This window comes from Alligator sinensis, unplaced genomic scaffold, assembly GCF_000455745.1.
Source record: "Alligator sinensis unplaced genomic scaffold, ASM45574v1 scaffold1336_1, whole genome shotgun sequence".
Lineage (NCBI taxonomy): Eukaryota > Metazoa > Chordata > Crocodylia > Alligatoridae > Alligator > Alligator sinensis.
This window is the reverse complement of record NW_005843037.1, coordinates 7,854-21,813: the sequence shown is the minus strand read 5'-3', so window position 1 is coordinate 21,813 and position 13,960 is coordinate 7,854. Positions and strand designations below refer to the sequence as shown.

Sequence of the window (13,960 nt, the reverse complement as noted above, 5' to 3'; positions counted from 1 at the left end):
GGAAAGAGACCTTTCCAGAGTAATGCAGACTTTAAAAATGGGTCTTGTTTGTTTGGAAAGTAAATATGCCCATTTCCTTTTTAATGTGCTACTAACCACTATGTCTCCACAGTGGGCAAAACTCCGAATTGCCCTTGGAATTACTGATGCTGCCAACTCTTGGCTGATCACCAAGTGGTTTGTAATATACCTGACACCTGGGAAGTACTCCTTTTAATGTGTGAAATGCACATAAGAGAAGTGCATTGCTTCTGTCATTAGATTAAATACTAATTTGCTCTGGCTTTAAATTTAGGCCTTTTGTCTCCATTGATTTTGTAAATTTCTTCTTTTTCTCCAAGCCCTCCTTTTTTCTGACTGCTTGTCATTATCATGCCACTTAATTTTATGCATGATTTTTTAAGCAGGTGGGAATTGAAAATGGAAAATCAAGCTAAATGCTTTGATGGTCTTTTTAAAATAGTTGGATACATTGAAACCCATTAATAATGTTTGTAGTCAATTATATTAGCTGTACAAGCTAAAATAATAATAGTTTATAACACTTTTCCTCCAAGAATCTCAGGATGCATCACAAACATTAAGTAAGTCTCACAAGTTCACTGAAAAACAGATATATGCTATTCACAATTTAAGGGTAATTAAACTGAAGCAAAGAGGTGCTCGATGACTTGCCCATGGTCCTAAAGCAAGGCAGTGATGGAGCGAAAAACATAATCCTGGATCCTGATTCCTGCTTCTCCCACTAACCACTATTTACATATCAGTTACTGATAATGATCGTTTTTTATATATCAGAACATGAACTAGTCACCTTGGAGCCAGAGAGGAGATTTCAGACATGCCTTCCCACACATTTGGCTAGGTGACATTCTGGTCATGCCTTTCTATAGAATCAGCACCTGGAGTGCTGATGGGCTGATCCTGTAAAAAAAAAAAAAAAAAAAAATGAAAATATGCATGTTTGGTTTTCATCATGGTTCTTTTGTTTCCAGCTGCTGCTTTTCTGGAATCCTTACTACATCTCTTGCCCAGACCCTGGTCACTGCAGAACTCTACCAGCAAATACTACTTACTTTCTCAAGATCATTTCCCACACCGAAATACAGCTTGCTGCTGCTTTCTCTGCCAGCAGGCTTCCCTCAAACCTGCATATCTAAAGTTCTTGGCTTCACTGATTCCAGAGTTTCCTTGAACTGGGTGAAAACAAGTCATAGTTGGGACTTAAGTCTCTTCTTAATGTGTCACTGTGGTAGGGAAAACTCCTGTTGTTTCAGAGGTAGTCCTTCATAAAATAAATCTATTTTTATTTTTTAGTTCTGATATTGTATATTTATTGTTATCCTTTTAAATAGGAATTTGATAACCAGATGTTTCCTACAGTATTGCTTGTAACAAGGACTGTGGAGACATGGTTGTGTGCTTTCCCTTTAACCGTCCCCTTCCCTGATTTTTTTTTCATTCTGTAGTATGAGAACAGTGTAATAAAAACACATTATGCCAGTCAGGGAGTGCCCTTTTTTAGGTTACATCAGGAAATTCAACTTGAAAACTCCATGTGAGGCAGCCCTCCCTTCCTCTGCTGTTCATATCATTGTGGGCCTGTATGGGGGAGTGGTATGTGTTTATCCCTGTAAGGAAATTTCAACTCTTTATAGTTATAAACATAGCTCAAAATATTAGAAATAATTGGCTTCATGCATGAAAAATAAAGTAACTTCTCTGTTGAAGGGTGCCTTGTGGTAACATTTCAGTATTGCTGTGGGACTGCATGAATAGAATTGATTTGCAACTGATGAGTGTCCTGGGGTTTGTAGTCAGATGACTTAAATGCATGGTACTGTGTGTGTGTGTGTGCTTAAAAACTATAATTGTTTATATCACACGAGCCAGTGCTTACATATTGTTTTTATTTGGTTTTTGGAGGAAGACTGATAAAGAGGAGCTCTGATGCCTGCAGAATGGTGCTCATTAGCTAGCTCACATGGCAGGTGAGCATGGGTAGGACAGTTCACACGTTTTGTGCACTTCTGATCAGTATAGGTCAGGGATTTCAAACTTAGTCAGCTTTGGGGGCTGGATGAGTGGCCTGCAGCCAGTCTGCAGGCCAGATCAGACTGACAAACTGGCGCCACATTTCAGATCCAGCACGTGTCCTGGAGTGGCCAGAGTGGGCACCATATGTGGCACAGTCCTGCTTCTGCCACTCTGGGGCTGTGTTGCATGCAGCAGCCGCTCTGCTGCTCTGGGATGTGAGCTGGGGCCAGTGCCACTTGTGTCAGGTGGGCCCATCCGGCATGCCCTGCCTGCAGCCAGTGGGTCAACTCAGAACCACAGGCAGCACTGGAGTATGGACCATTTGACAACCCAGTAAAGGGGCTTTATTTTAGGGAAATTCTAACTCAGATGTGTAGTATACCATGATGTCATGTTGCTGAAGTCAGTAATGGATGATTTCAGCACTCGCATGACCTTGCCTGTGGAAGTTTGTTTATGGAATTTGCATGGGATCGTGCTCAACGAATCCTGTAGCCAATAGCATCAGTGTCTAAACTGTAGCCCTTGTTGTTAGGAGAGCAGTATATTTTTCACTCCTTTATTAGGCAGTTTGCTGCATGGAACAAATGAGCATTGTTAAACTGATGAGAGCAAGTCAAAGATCAGTGTTCCATTATGTCCACAGTGTTCCACAGTGTATTGCAGCATACCAAGACTTGTCTCTGTATTTGCATTATACTTACTGTGTGTGAGGACTTAGAGGTTATGGGGTAACAGAAAACTTGTAGGGGTAAGGAGGGGCTCTCTTTTATCCTATTATTTTGTCACTGACATAGTTTACGTCAGTAGTCTCTAACACACTGAAATCAGTACTTGGATGAAAAATAGACAGGGAAGAAAACTAGAGAGAGACACCCTTCTAAGGATGCTTAATTACTCTCATATTAGAAGTAATGCATTTTCCATTTGCAAGTGCAGTCAGGAAATTCCAGCTCCCTGCACTAAGTATTTTGAATAATTTCCAGCCCATCTTTTTTCAATGTAAAGCCTGCAAGATTCTACCCCTTAAAATGCTGAAAGCATTTCAGTACTTCAGATTGGAATGGTTTCAAAATTCTCCCTTACAGATGGTTGCACTGTTAAGGAATCAGCCTCTTTTAAATCAGGAAGTGATGCAATCTATTTGGTTACTTTGAGACATTTCTGAGGGAGATTCTGTCTTTGAGACGGAACTAGAAGGAGTTTGTGATCTTTCTTTGATACTTGAAAATGGTGTTTCTTTTCCCAAGCAGCAGAGAGAAAACTTGTTGTTTTTCTTTGCAAAGAACATGTACAGATTTTCATTTGCCTTTTTAAACGAATTGTGGAAAATGTATATTTTTAAACCTAACCATCCCCAGTACATAATTAGTGTTATTCTTAAGGGGTTAAAAAACCCTTAAGAGTGAGTTAGGGAAATAGTCAATGGTACTTTAGTACACTCTGTACCTTACTGACACCAGAACTGTTTGAACAATATTTTCCCATTTGATAAAAAGCAATTATCTTTTCATCTTTTGGAGTGCAGCATGTAGTAAAACACCAAACAGTAGGATAAGTGCTTTCTGCCTTGTAAACTTTATTATATTTTTGTGTGTGCTTAGACTACTGGTGGGATTCATTTAGGTATAGTCAGTGATGATTCAGGTAAAAGCATTACAAGACTAAAATAAATCTTTCATCTTTGGCCCAGATTCAGTCCTTATTGATAATCAAGCCATCTGTTATCTGAGGACATACCTTGTCCAGTTGGGCTTTAAAATGGACTAGGGTAGATAGTTAATCTTGACTTACATTCCTACAAGAGATGCATCATTTTATACTCCTCAAGATGCATCTCATCCTCACTGCAGCCCCCCTCATGTCACAAAAGTATGCATACAGAAAGATGACAATGTTTTTCAGGATTGTTATGCTAGTGAAATACAAGAGGACAAAACCCCTCAGAAACAGCATTTCTCTTCTACCCCATGATAAAAATCTTAGGAAGAAGAATATATTTTACAGTGCATCACGCAATGAAATCCTGAACTGCAACTGGGGCCCCTTAAATGCTACTGCAGTACATATAATAAATAGACATAGTAATAGTACAGCATCAATTAATCCTGAGTACAGGTCCACTGAAGTCAGCTAAGCATGCTGGCTATAATTCACATTTTATAAACTGCTAGTAACAAAAAGCATAGAAACATACTGCCCTCCAGTGGGGCCACATCAGTCACAGTACTGACCTATTACCATCAACTCTGCAATGCAGTATTTCTTGTATCATCAAGAGGGCTTTTTTTTTTCTGTGGGCAGCTATATTAATATTATCTCTAGGACCATAACCAGAGTACATTTTATGGAGGTATAAGGCCTTTACAGTCTGTGTACGGTTTACTGGTAAATGTGGCAGTTCCAGAACATGGTATTTAGCTAAATAAGCATGCAGTTGGAAACTCCCAATGGAGGGCATTGTCATTCTCTTATTCATTTTCAGTACCTTCCATTTGTAAAAGCTGCAGCTAAGGGCTTATCTGCAAAAAGGGTGTACCAGACTAATTATACTGGCATAATTAAAGGGACAAAATCTTTCTTGTGTAGATGTAGTATTATTACTGCAACAACGTTTATACCATTATAGCTTATCCTTGCATGAAAAGGAGACTAAACTGTACTGAGATAAAAGCCCTTTGCAACTGCTTCCAAACTAGAGGTTGTACTGGTATAATTATTTTGGCTTAAAAAATCAACTCCCTAATCAAAAGAGTTATGCTGATTGAAAAACTATGGGTGGACCATCCCTGAGTCTTAAATACAATGTTTGTATCCTCCTGACTGTCACTGAGTAGAAAAAAAATCAAGAGATAAGAATTAAACAAAGTTTCCTGAATAAAATCTGGTTTTGATTTTTTTTCTTTTTTTTTTCTTTTCTTTAAATTTCCAACAGGTTTGTCCCAGCACTTAGTTACAGACTACAAACAAGTTGTAGGACTTCTGGAAGAAGGAATAGCTAAGAGGTATTTAAAAATAAAAATAAACTCTGTTTCTCCTATTTCTCCCAATGTTGATGGTGCAATTATTGGTTTCTCTGACACAGTTGAAAATGGCTTCTTGAATTTAATCAGAAATGAAGAATAATTCATCTAAGAGAGGACTTCAAGTCTCCCAAACACTGTATGGTAAATACTGCATAGCATCATATAGCCCTAAATAGTGGTTAGAGGCCCACAGAAAGGATATTTGCATTGCAACAAACCTGATTGCATCCTGAGGTTTTGGATACGTGTACATTTGAAGCCATTTCCAAAACGGAACATTTCAAAAGGGCAGCAGCTTAAAAAATATGTTAGGTTAAGTTCTTCAGGGGACATATTTTGACAGGGGCCTCTTAGATTATGATAATGTGCACAGATCAGTCATTAAGGCATCTGTCTGTCTGATACAGGAGTAAATGTTGGGAGTTTATGTATATGGCAGCCCCATTCCTGACTAGCATACCAGAGATTTCTAGTGTTTGGAGCCCTAGTCTGAAGCTGAGAGCTGTAGCAACTCATAACCTCTGGGGACTGGCACAAAGAAGAACTCGAAACGCTTGTGCAACAGTGCATAACATCCACAAGAAATAGACATAAAGGTGAGGGACAGACATTACACATAAACCGGTTTAATGATCAGAAACTGGTTTAAACCTATAACAGAATAGATGTTCTGTGCACATAATCCAGTTTCAAAATGGCTGATACCAGTTTGAGATAAACCTGGTTGAATGTAGTAGTATCAGACTTAATTGATTTGGGTCAGATCAGTTTAAGCAATGTCTGTCCCAGACCGCTTGCTGGTTTAAGATATACCAGACTCCCCCAGCATCCCGGCATGCTCTCTGGACTGAGCTCTCTGCTCCACAGTAAAGCTAGCCCCTCCCATCTGCTCCCTGGCTGGAGCTCTGGTAGAGGCTGCAGGCACAACAGGGTCTGCCTGGCTTCCCCTGCCCTACCTACCACCTCACTGCTTTCTGCTTAAGCAAGAATCCCCCACCTTCCTCCCTCCCTCCTATCTCCCACAGCATGGACCCCAGCCCCATGAAGCCCAGGCATGTGGTATGCTAGCTAAGGCTGAGAGGTGTCTGTGTGTGTGTATCTCTCCAATTTCACTGGGACAGGCAGACTGAACAGTGACCACTTAGGAGCTAATCAACAGGTCAGCTGGTAAGCTGTTTAAGAAGAGTTTGAACTAATGGAGAGAGGCTATTCTTTTGCTGATGGGATTATAAACACTATCATCATTCCCCTGGTGGTGCAGGCACAACAGGGTCTGCCTGGCTTCCCCTGCCCTACCTACCACCTCACTGCTTTCTGCTTAAGCAAGAATCCCCCACCTTCCTCCCTCCCTCCTATCTCCCACAGCATGGACCCCAGCCCCATGAAGCCCAGGCATGTGGTATGCTAGCTAAGGCTGAGAGGTGTCTGTGTGTGTGTATCTCTCCAATTTCACTGGGACAGGCAGACTGAACAGTGACCACTTAGGAGCTAATCAACAGGTCAGCTGGTAAGCTGTTTAAGAAGAGTTTGAACTAATGGAGAGAGGCTATTCTTTTGCTGATGGGATTATAAACACTATCATCATTCCCCTGGTGGCTTGCTTGCCTGTCAATTTGCTGCAGGCAGTATAAAGAAGCAGGGAGGGAGATTGAAAAGCTCCATGTCAGCAGCAGTTGCATGCACTGTACACCCCCACCTTGCCTCAGAGTGCTAGCAGGGGGCTGGGGTCTGGCTACACTCCCACCCCTTGAGCAGTCAGTGGGGAAAAGCCTGGGACATTGCAGGCAGACCTCCCTAATCAGAGCTTCTGCTGGGGCATGGCCGTGCCCCTCCCCCTTCAGCTCAGCACTGTACAAGGGAAGGGAGGGCTGCTCTAGCACCCCCTGGCTTCTAGCCTGGGGCACTGCAGGCATGTGCCTGAATTTCCTCAGTCCAGGGAGAATGTCCAGTTACAAACCAGTTCAGCTTAGTCAGGTTAGACCAACCTGTAAAGGTTGAATCAATTCAGGATCAGGCTTTTTGAATGTCTGTCCCTAGCCAAAAGCACATGTCTGAACAAAAGTTAATTTGCAAAACTCTAGGGTCATAAAAATGTGTTATTGGTTCCCAATACCTTCTGAAATTTTAGCTGAAATGTTTTTATCAATTTAAGGTGTAATGTTGCCTTCATGGAGACCAGCTCTAGCCATTTAAGTTCTGTTTTGAAAGTTTAGTTCAGAGTTCAGTAAATCCTAAGTCTTAAGTCTTACCATTTTTCTGGATGTACTTCATCTAGGATTCATAGATAGAATGAAGATAAGAATCATTGATCTTTTCTCCCTATACAAGGTTTTAATTTTTGGAAGAGGTGCAGCAGGGAATGATGGTTAATATTCCCACTTTATCTTTGTACAGCGAATGCGTCATTAAAGGTAAATGGGCCTGGATCCAACCAAAGGGCCACCACCCAGCATAAAGTTACCAGTGACTCATGTACATTTCCTATCTGTTTCTAATGTATACATTTTCTTTTTTGTATTTCATAAATACCCACTAGCTGCTAGTAAACAAACACTTTTATGACAAATTTGTTTTACAAACGTTTAAAAAATGTTATACAACATATAGTGCACAGGTACTAGAAAACAGCTTTAAGAAAGTAGCACCCTAGCTAGATCAGTAACCCTGAGAGAGAAAGAGAGAGAGTTGTTGTTAGTCAATGATTTTTGTTTCTATTGGCAGCCTTGGGTACCCTCACAACAGGGGAATGGAAGGTAAATGGAAAGGAGAAGCCTGAAGATGCTGATCACAGTTTCAGTATTGATGTAAATCTAAACTGTTAGCATTGAGGGAGAAAAGGGAGGTAGAATACCAAAGACACTGCGCACATTTTATGCAATGTGTATATAACAAACGAACTAAAGAAAAGCTGCGTCAACACTGAGGCAAGATATATGCAGCGCGGTTTAGTTTTACCACTCAGCGCTTATGATTATTCGATATAATTTCATAATCAAACTACTAAATAGTTCATTAACAAAATGTTATTTTATATACTAAACTATTGTATTAATAATTTGAATACAAGGAATAGAAAGCTTACTGACAAGACTTGGAAGAGCTTGCAGATGTTCTCGAGGACAGAATTAGAATTCAAAAGGATCTTAATAAATTATAGAACTGGGTGATGGGCAACAGAATTAAATTAAAAATGAAACAGGTATTAGGTGCTGCAGTTTGAGAAGCAAAACTGAATGCACAAATACAGAATGAGAAATAATTATTTAGGCAGTGGTACTATCAAGAAGGTTCTGGGGGTTATGGTGCATTACAAACTCTACCTGAGTTGTCAGTGTTATGTTGCCAAAAAAGGAAATGCACATTTGGACTCCATTCAACAGAAGTTTTGTATAGAAGACTTAGGAAGTAATAATACCACTCTGCACAACACTGCTTAGGCTCAGCTGTAGTATCCTGTCCAATGCTGGGCACTGCATTTTAAGATAGCTGAAGAGGCACTGCAGGAAATCCACAGCTAAGCAACAAAGACAATAAAGGCTTGGTATGCAAGCTGATGAGGAAAGGTTGAGAGAACTAGATCTACTTAGTCTGGAGAAAAGGAGATTAAGCGGGGGAGATGATAGCAATTTTTTAAATTATTGAAATGTTGACATGGAAGCTGATTTGTAAGAAAAGTGCATCTTGCATTACTGTTGGGGGTTGGACTGGATGTTATGTTGAAAGTCCCTTTCCCACTGGTTCTGTAGTTTTATGTTTCTGTCATTAGATTATGGGCTCACCACCACTGAAATACAAATAAAAGATGTAGAAAAAATGTAGGAGCTGGTACCTTGCTCATTGTGTCTTGTACAAACCACAGGATTAATTTGTATTGTGCACAAAAGTAGGTTGTTTAATCTATTTCTAGATAAATATTTGACATCAAATCATTAATGTCATTATTTTCATAAACTATTCTACAGAACATTTAATATTATAAATATTATTAAGTGTGTTCAAAGGAGCTACAACTGTTAGTTCTAAAAATTAATTATACAATTTGTACTATATAATTGTTTCTTGTTTTAGTTGCTAACATGTTTCTTATGTACCACACTCTAAATTTGGTCAGTGATATTTGTATAAAAACCACAGCACATACAAACTTCCAAAAACACAGTGTTGCCACCAAGAAAAACAAAGCAAACAAAAACCGAAATAATACCAGTAGGACATTAAAAAAATAATAAAGAGCACACTATGTGCCTTATGCAAATAATCTAGCACGAACATCCTCCTACAAAAATTCACACACGCAATAAGAGTTGCCAAGACAATGTCTCCTTCCCCTCCAATAATGCTTTGTGTTGTAGATGTATTAGAAGCCTATACTGCCCTTTTTTTTCTTCCTCTTTTGCCTGTCATGCCAACACCTTGAGGTACTTTCCCTCTTCTCTTTTGTCCTCCTGGCTAGGGACAGACATTACACATAAACTGGTTTAAGTGATCAGAAATTGGTTTAAACCTGTAACAGAACAGATATTCAGCACACATAAACCAGTTTGAAAATGTCTGAAACCAATTTGAGATAAACCTGGTTGAATGTAGTATCAGACTTAACTGATTTGGGTCAAACTGATTTATGCAATGTCTGGCCCGGATCCTTTCCTGGTTTAACTTAAACCAGAGTCCCCCAGCATCCCAGATGCTTTGCAACCCTGGGCGGGGCTCTGCTCTCTTCCAGCCCAGCAGGGCTGGCCCCGCCCCTCTGCTCCCTTGCTAGAGCTCCAGCTGAGACTGCAGGCACAGCAGGGTCTGCCTGGCTTCCTCCTGCTCACCCCACCCCACCACCACTCCCTGCTCAAGCAGGGATTCCCCCCCCCCGTGCCTTACACAAACACCTCTCAGCATTAGCTACCAGACCACATGCTGGCTATGGTCCATGCTGTGGGAGACAGCACAAAGGCAGACAGGATGGTATCAGCTTAGGGCTTTTTGGAGCTAATCAACAGGTCACTGGTAATGTCCCTCTGTTCCTTCCTTGGAAAAAGTTGTTTAAGAAGAGCTTGAACTAATGAGAGAGGCTTTGTTATGTTTGATGGGCTGATAAACAACGCCCTGTGTAACTCCCCGCTGTGTAACTAGAGGCATGTGTAGATGAAACAGGGGCCCTAAATTAATGCAGTGGGTTTTAAAAAACACGGCTTCAATTTAGGGCTGATTAAACCCCCGTGTCATGCACACACCCCGCTGACTTACCTACCTCTCAGGTGGGGAGGGGAGAGCGAGCTGCCGAAGGGCAGAAAGGTCCCTGGGCTGTGGGGGGGGCTTGTGCTTCCCTCTGCAGCAGCTGCAACGCCCCCCAGGCGGCAGCCACCCGCAGGCATCTGGCTTGGGTGGTCCCATGTGGCACTGCAGTTGGGGAGGGAAGCACCGAGTCCCCATGCAGCTCAGGCAGGCTCCAGGGGTGGGGAAGGGGGAGATCAGGCTCGCCGCTTTTCTTGGGCAGAGCTGCTTTCCTGGGCTTCTGTCAGGCTGTCTGCAGGGCTTCCTGCAGAGCTGTGGAGCTTCACAGAGCCCGGTGCTTCACTCCATAACTGTAGAGGCAGCAAATTAAAACTCCTCAAAGGAGTTTTAGTTTGCTGTGCCCCAAGTCATTTAAGGTGCGTTACGCTGCCAAATTTCCTACAGCAGCTGGAATTAATGTGCAGTATGCCACCGGGGCATGCAAACACCGACACCATTAAAGCAGTACAAAAGCATTTAGCCCACTTTAAAGTGTCATGCAAACATGCCTCTCGTTTCGCCTGCACACTGTCTAGATGCTCTGTTATCAACAGCAAAAGAGGGAACCCCTCCCTAATCAGAGCATCCTGCCAGGTCCTGGCCACTCCCTCCCCTGGAGCACAGCATAGTGGAATGGAAGGGAGGGCTGCTGTAGTACCCCTCCACCTGCTTCTAGCCTGAGCCACTGCAGGCATGTGTCTGCATTGCTTCAGTCCAGAAGGGATGTCTGTACAGGAACAAACTGGTTTAGCCTAGTCAGGTTACACTAACCTGCAAAGATTGAATCAATTCAGGCTCAGGCTTTTTGAATGTCTGTCCTTAGCCAAGTTTTAGGGCTCTTCTGTCCTTATTTGTGCTTACCCAAGAACCATGATGACCTTTTTGTCTCTTCTCTTCTTCTGCTTTTAGTTCCTTAATTTTCCTTTCTCCTAACCAGTTGCCATCCTCCTGCAAGATTTGAAGGAGCATTTTATTCCCATTTGTGTTATTGGTGCACTAGGTTGGTTATAACTCTTGGCATTGTATGGCCAGGTGGTTTGTGGAGGCTTTTTGTTAGTTGTAAAAGGCAGGAAGCCACAGGCAGACTGCAGTTCCTACAGTCAGTGTGACTTACTCACTCATATCAATCCAATAAAAACCATGCTGACTCCTATCCAGTGCATTATTTCTTGTCCATCACTACCATGACCCTCTAGTTGTCAGTGGCACAACAAAAAAAAAGCTATAAGCTTTGATTGCATCACAGAAATTGCCAGTGGCAATGCCTGTTATGAGCCTCGGGTGTGGCTGAAATGATGCTCTGGTGTGTTCAGCATTGCCCATGTAGCTGTTATCCGTTGTCAGCAATGGGAAATTTTTGTATGAAAGACAAGCCCTTAATGTGATGAAGTGGTGGATGTAGAAACTGGCTGATACCCACCTAAAGCAAAATATGACTCTTAGACATGACTGAACAATAAGAAAGAATGAACCAGTCAGTTTGGTACAGACAAAAAGGACAATTCTGGCTAGGCCCCCTTCTGCTGTCTGGCAGTTTGCCAACACATGGCCTTATGGTGCAGTGGTTACAAAGGTTGGCATTAACTGGGAAAGGAAACTGAAAGCTCTGAACTATGCAAAAAAGCAGCAGCAATTGGAGCCCCATTTTTGTTCCACTAAAGCCCTCTCATGCATCCTAGACCTCTTGTAAACTACAGCAATCTCAGGTCATCTGGCTTAGTTATGGATCTTTGGATTCAAAATCTGAACATGAGTAATGAGGAGAGAACAAATGGACAGAGAAACTCAACTTTATGGTGTATCCATGATGTAAGACTGGGGAGGAGCACATGTAACTGTAATAAATTAATGCATTACATTATTCATCTCAACTTTCCTTGAACATAATGAACCAAATACAGTTTCCTTGCACTTCTCTGTTTGTGCAACTGAGATAGCTACCCAAACAGGTCCCGAATCAGTGATTTTCTGACCCCCGTTTTTGTAAGTTGCATCCTTCTCTCTGTTTATGTTTGTTATATTGCTGTGTACCTTTATGATTGCATGTTATGAATACTAAAAACAGTAACATCTTGTCATTGCAATAACACAGGATCTTCTCCAACAACCTTAAAGAGCCTATGGAATTTTTCTTTATTTTTAAACTTTATTCTGCTCCTCCTTTTCCCCTTCTGTTTTCCCTTTCCTTCCTCTTGTGTATCTTCTAAAAGTTCACCACCTACTCCCAGAGTTATGCATACACAAGTCTGAGTAACATTGTTCTATTGGACAGATGCATCAGACAGTTCAATACAGCTCATACTAGCTAGATCTTAGTGCAGTTTTTTGGCCCTGCCAAAAAGCCAGGATGGGGGCAAAAGCCTTGGCCCCAGAATGTTGAAGGGAAGTTGGGATATGACATTTTCTTCACTGGTTAAACTTTCAAGCTGTATTTTGCTTTTCTTTAAGACCCCAAATTTTCTTCCTATAACATTTTAATATGTTTCTAGACTATTCTGAGGACCATCAGAGTTCAAAGCTAGCTTTAATTTACTTTTGTCGTCCGCATTTGTAGATCCCCTACCAAAGCACAGTTTGGTCAGGTCCAAGAGTTTAGTCTGCTGAATTTTTTAAATTTGCAGTACTTAAGTTCTAGCCTTGACTAATCAGTTCCATTTCTTATTTGCACTCTTTCTGAATACAGAGAACTAAACTGTCCCAAGTGAACTTATTTTCCTTGCATTTTTGTTTGTAGAATCACAGCAGCTACGCATATTCATGATGCCAGCAGCAGATCCCACGCCATCTTCACTATCCACTACACTCAGGTTAGCTAAAAAATTCCAACTGCCTTATCTTTTCCATCCCAAAAAACAGTGTTCAGCAGACTTGCCCAGTTTTGCAGTCATCATTCTGTGCTACTTTTAGTAATAACAATGGAACTTATTTCCTGCTACCTATTTCCTGTGGATCACATTGCATATTTGTTCCACTTCATATGCCACCTCACATGCTTGTTCCCTTGTGTCAGTTTGTCATTAAGATATTAAACCAAAGACTCACTGCTAAAGGGAAAATTTTAGGTTGAAAAATGACAATCAAAAAGCAGCACTGCCCCCAAGGGAATTTTTAAAACCTGTGTGTGGAAATGTGTTTTACAGTTTCATAACTAGATCTAGACAGGGTACAGAGGTGGGTGGATGAGAATAGGATGGAATTCAACACAGACAAGTGCAGGGTACTGCATCTAGGGAGAAGGAACCAGCAACACACCTATAAGCTGGGGAACACCTTTCTTGTCGACACGGTGGTAGAAAGGGATCTTGGAGTCATTGTTGACTCCAGGATGAACATGAGCCACCAATGCAAGGAAGCAGCCAGTAAGGCTAACCGCACCTCGTTGTGCATCTACAGATGCATCACAAGTAGGTCCAGGGAGGTGATCCATCCCCCTCTATGTGGCATTGGTCAGGCCACAGTTGGAGTACAGTGTCCAGTTCTGGGTGCTGCACTTCAAGAGGGATGTGGCTAGAGGAGGGCCACTCGAATGGTCAAGGGGCAGCGGGTCAGGCCCTACGAAGAGAGGCTAAAGGGCCTGAACCTATTCAGCCTCCACAAGAGAAGGCTAAGGGGATCTGGTGGCCATTTATGAA

General features: G+C 41.7%; 1 protein-coding gene across 5 annotated transcripts in view; it reads left to right on the top strand.

Annotated features, from left to right (window-relative positions):
* LOC102380600 (stAR-related lipid transfer protein 9) overlaps positions 1-13,960 on the top strand; it is a 132,820-nt gene that overhangs the window by 114,404 nt on the left and 4,456 nt on the right. For all 5 annotated transcript variants that reach the window (XM_025193354.1, XM_006036909.2, XM_025193353.1 and 2 more), the window contains 2 exons: positions 4,973-5,042; positions 13,063-13,135. In XM_025193354.1, coding sequence (XP_025049139.1) covers positions 4,973-5,042; positions 13,063-13,135 — 143 coding nt within the window. The remainder of the gene's footprint in view (positions 1-4,972; positions 5,043-13,062; positions 13,136-13,960) is intronic.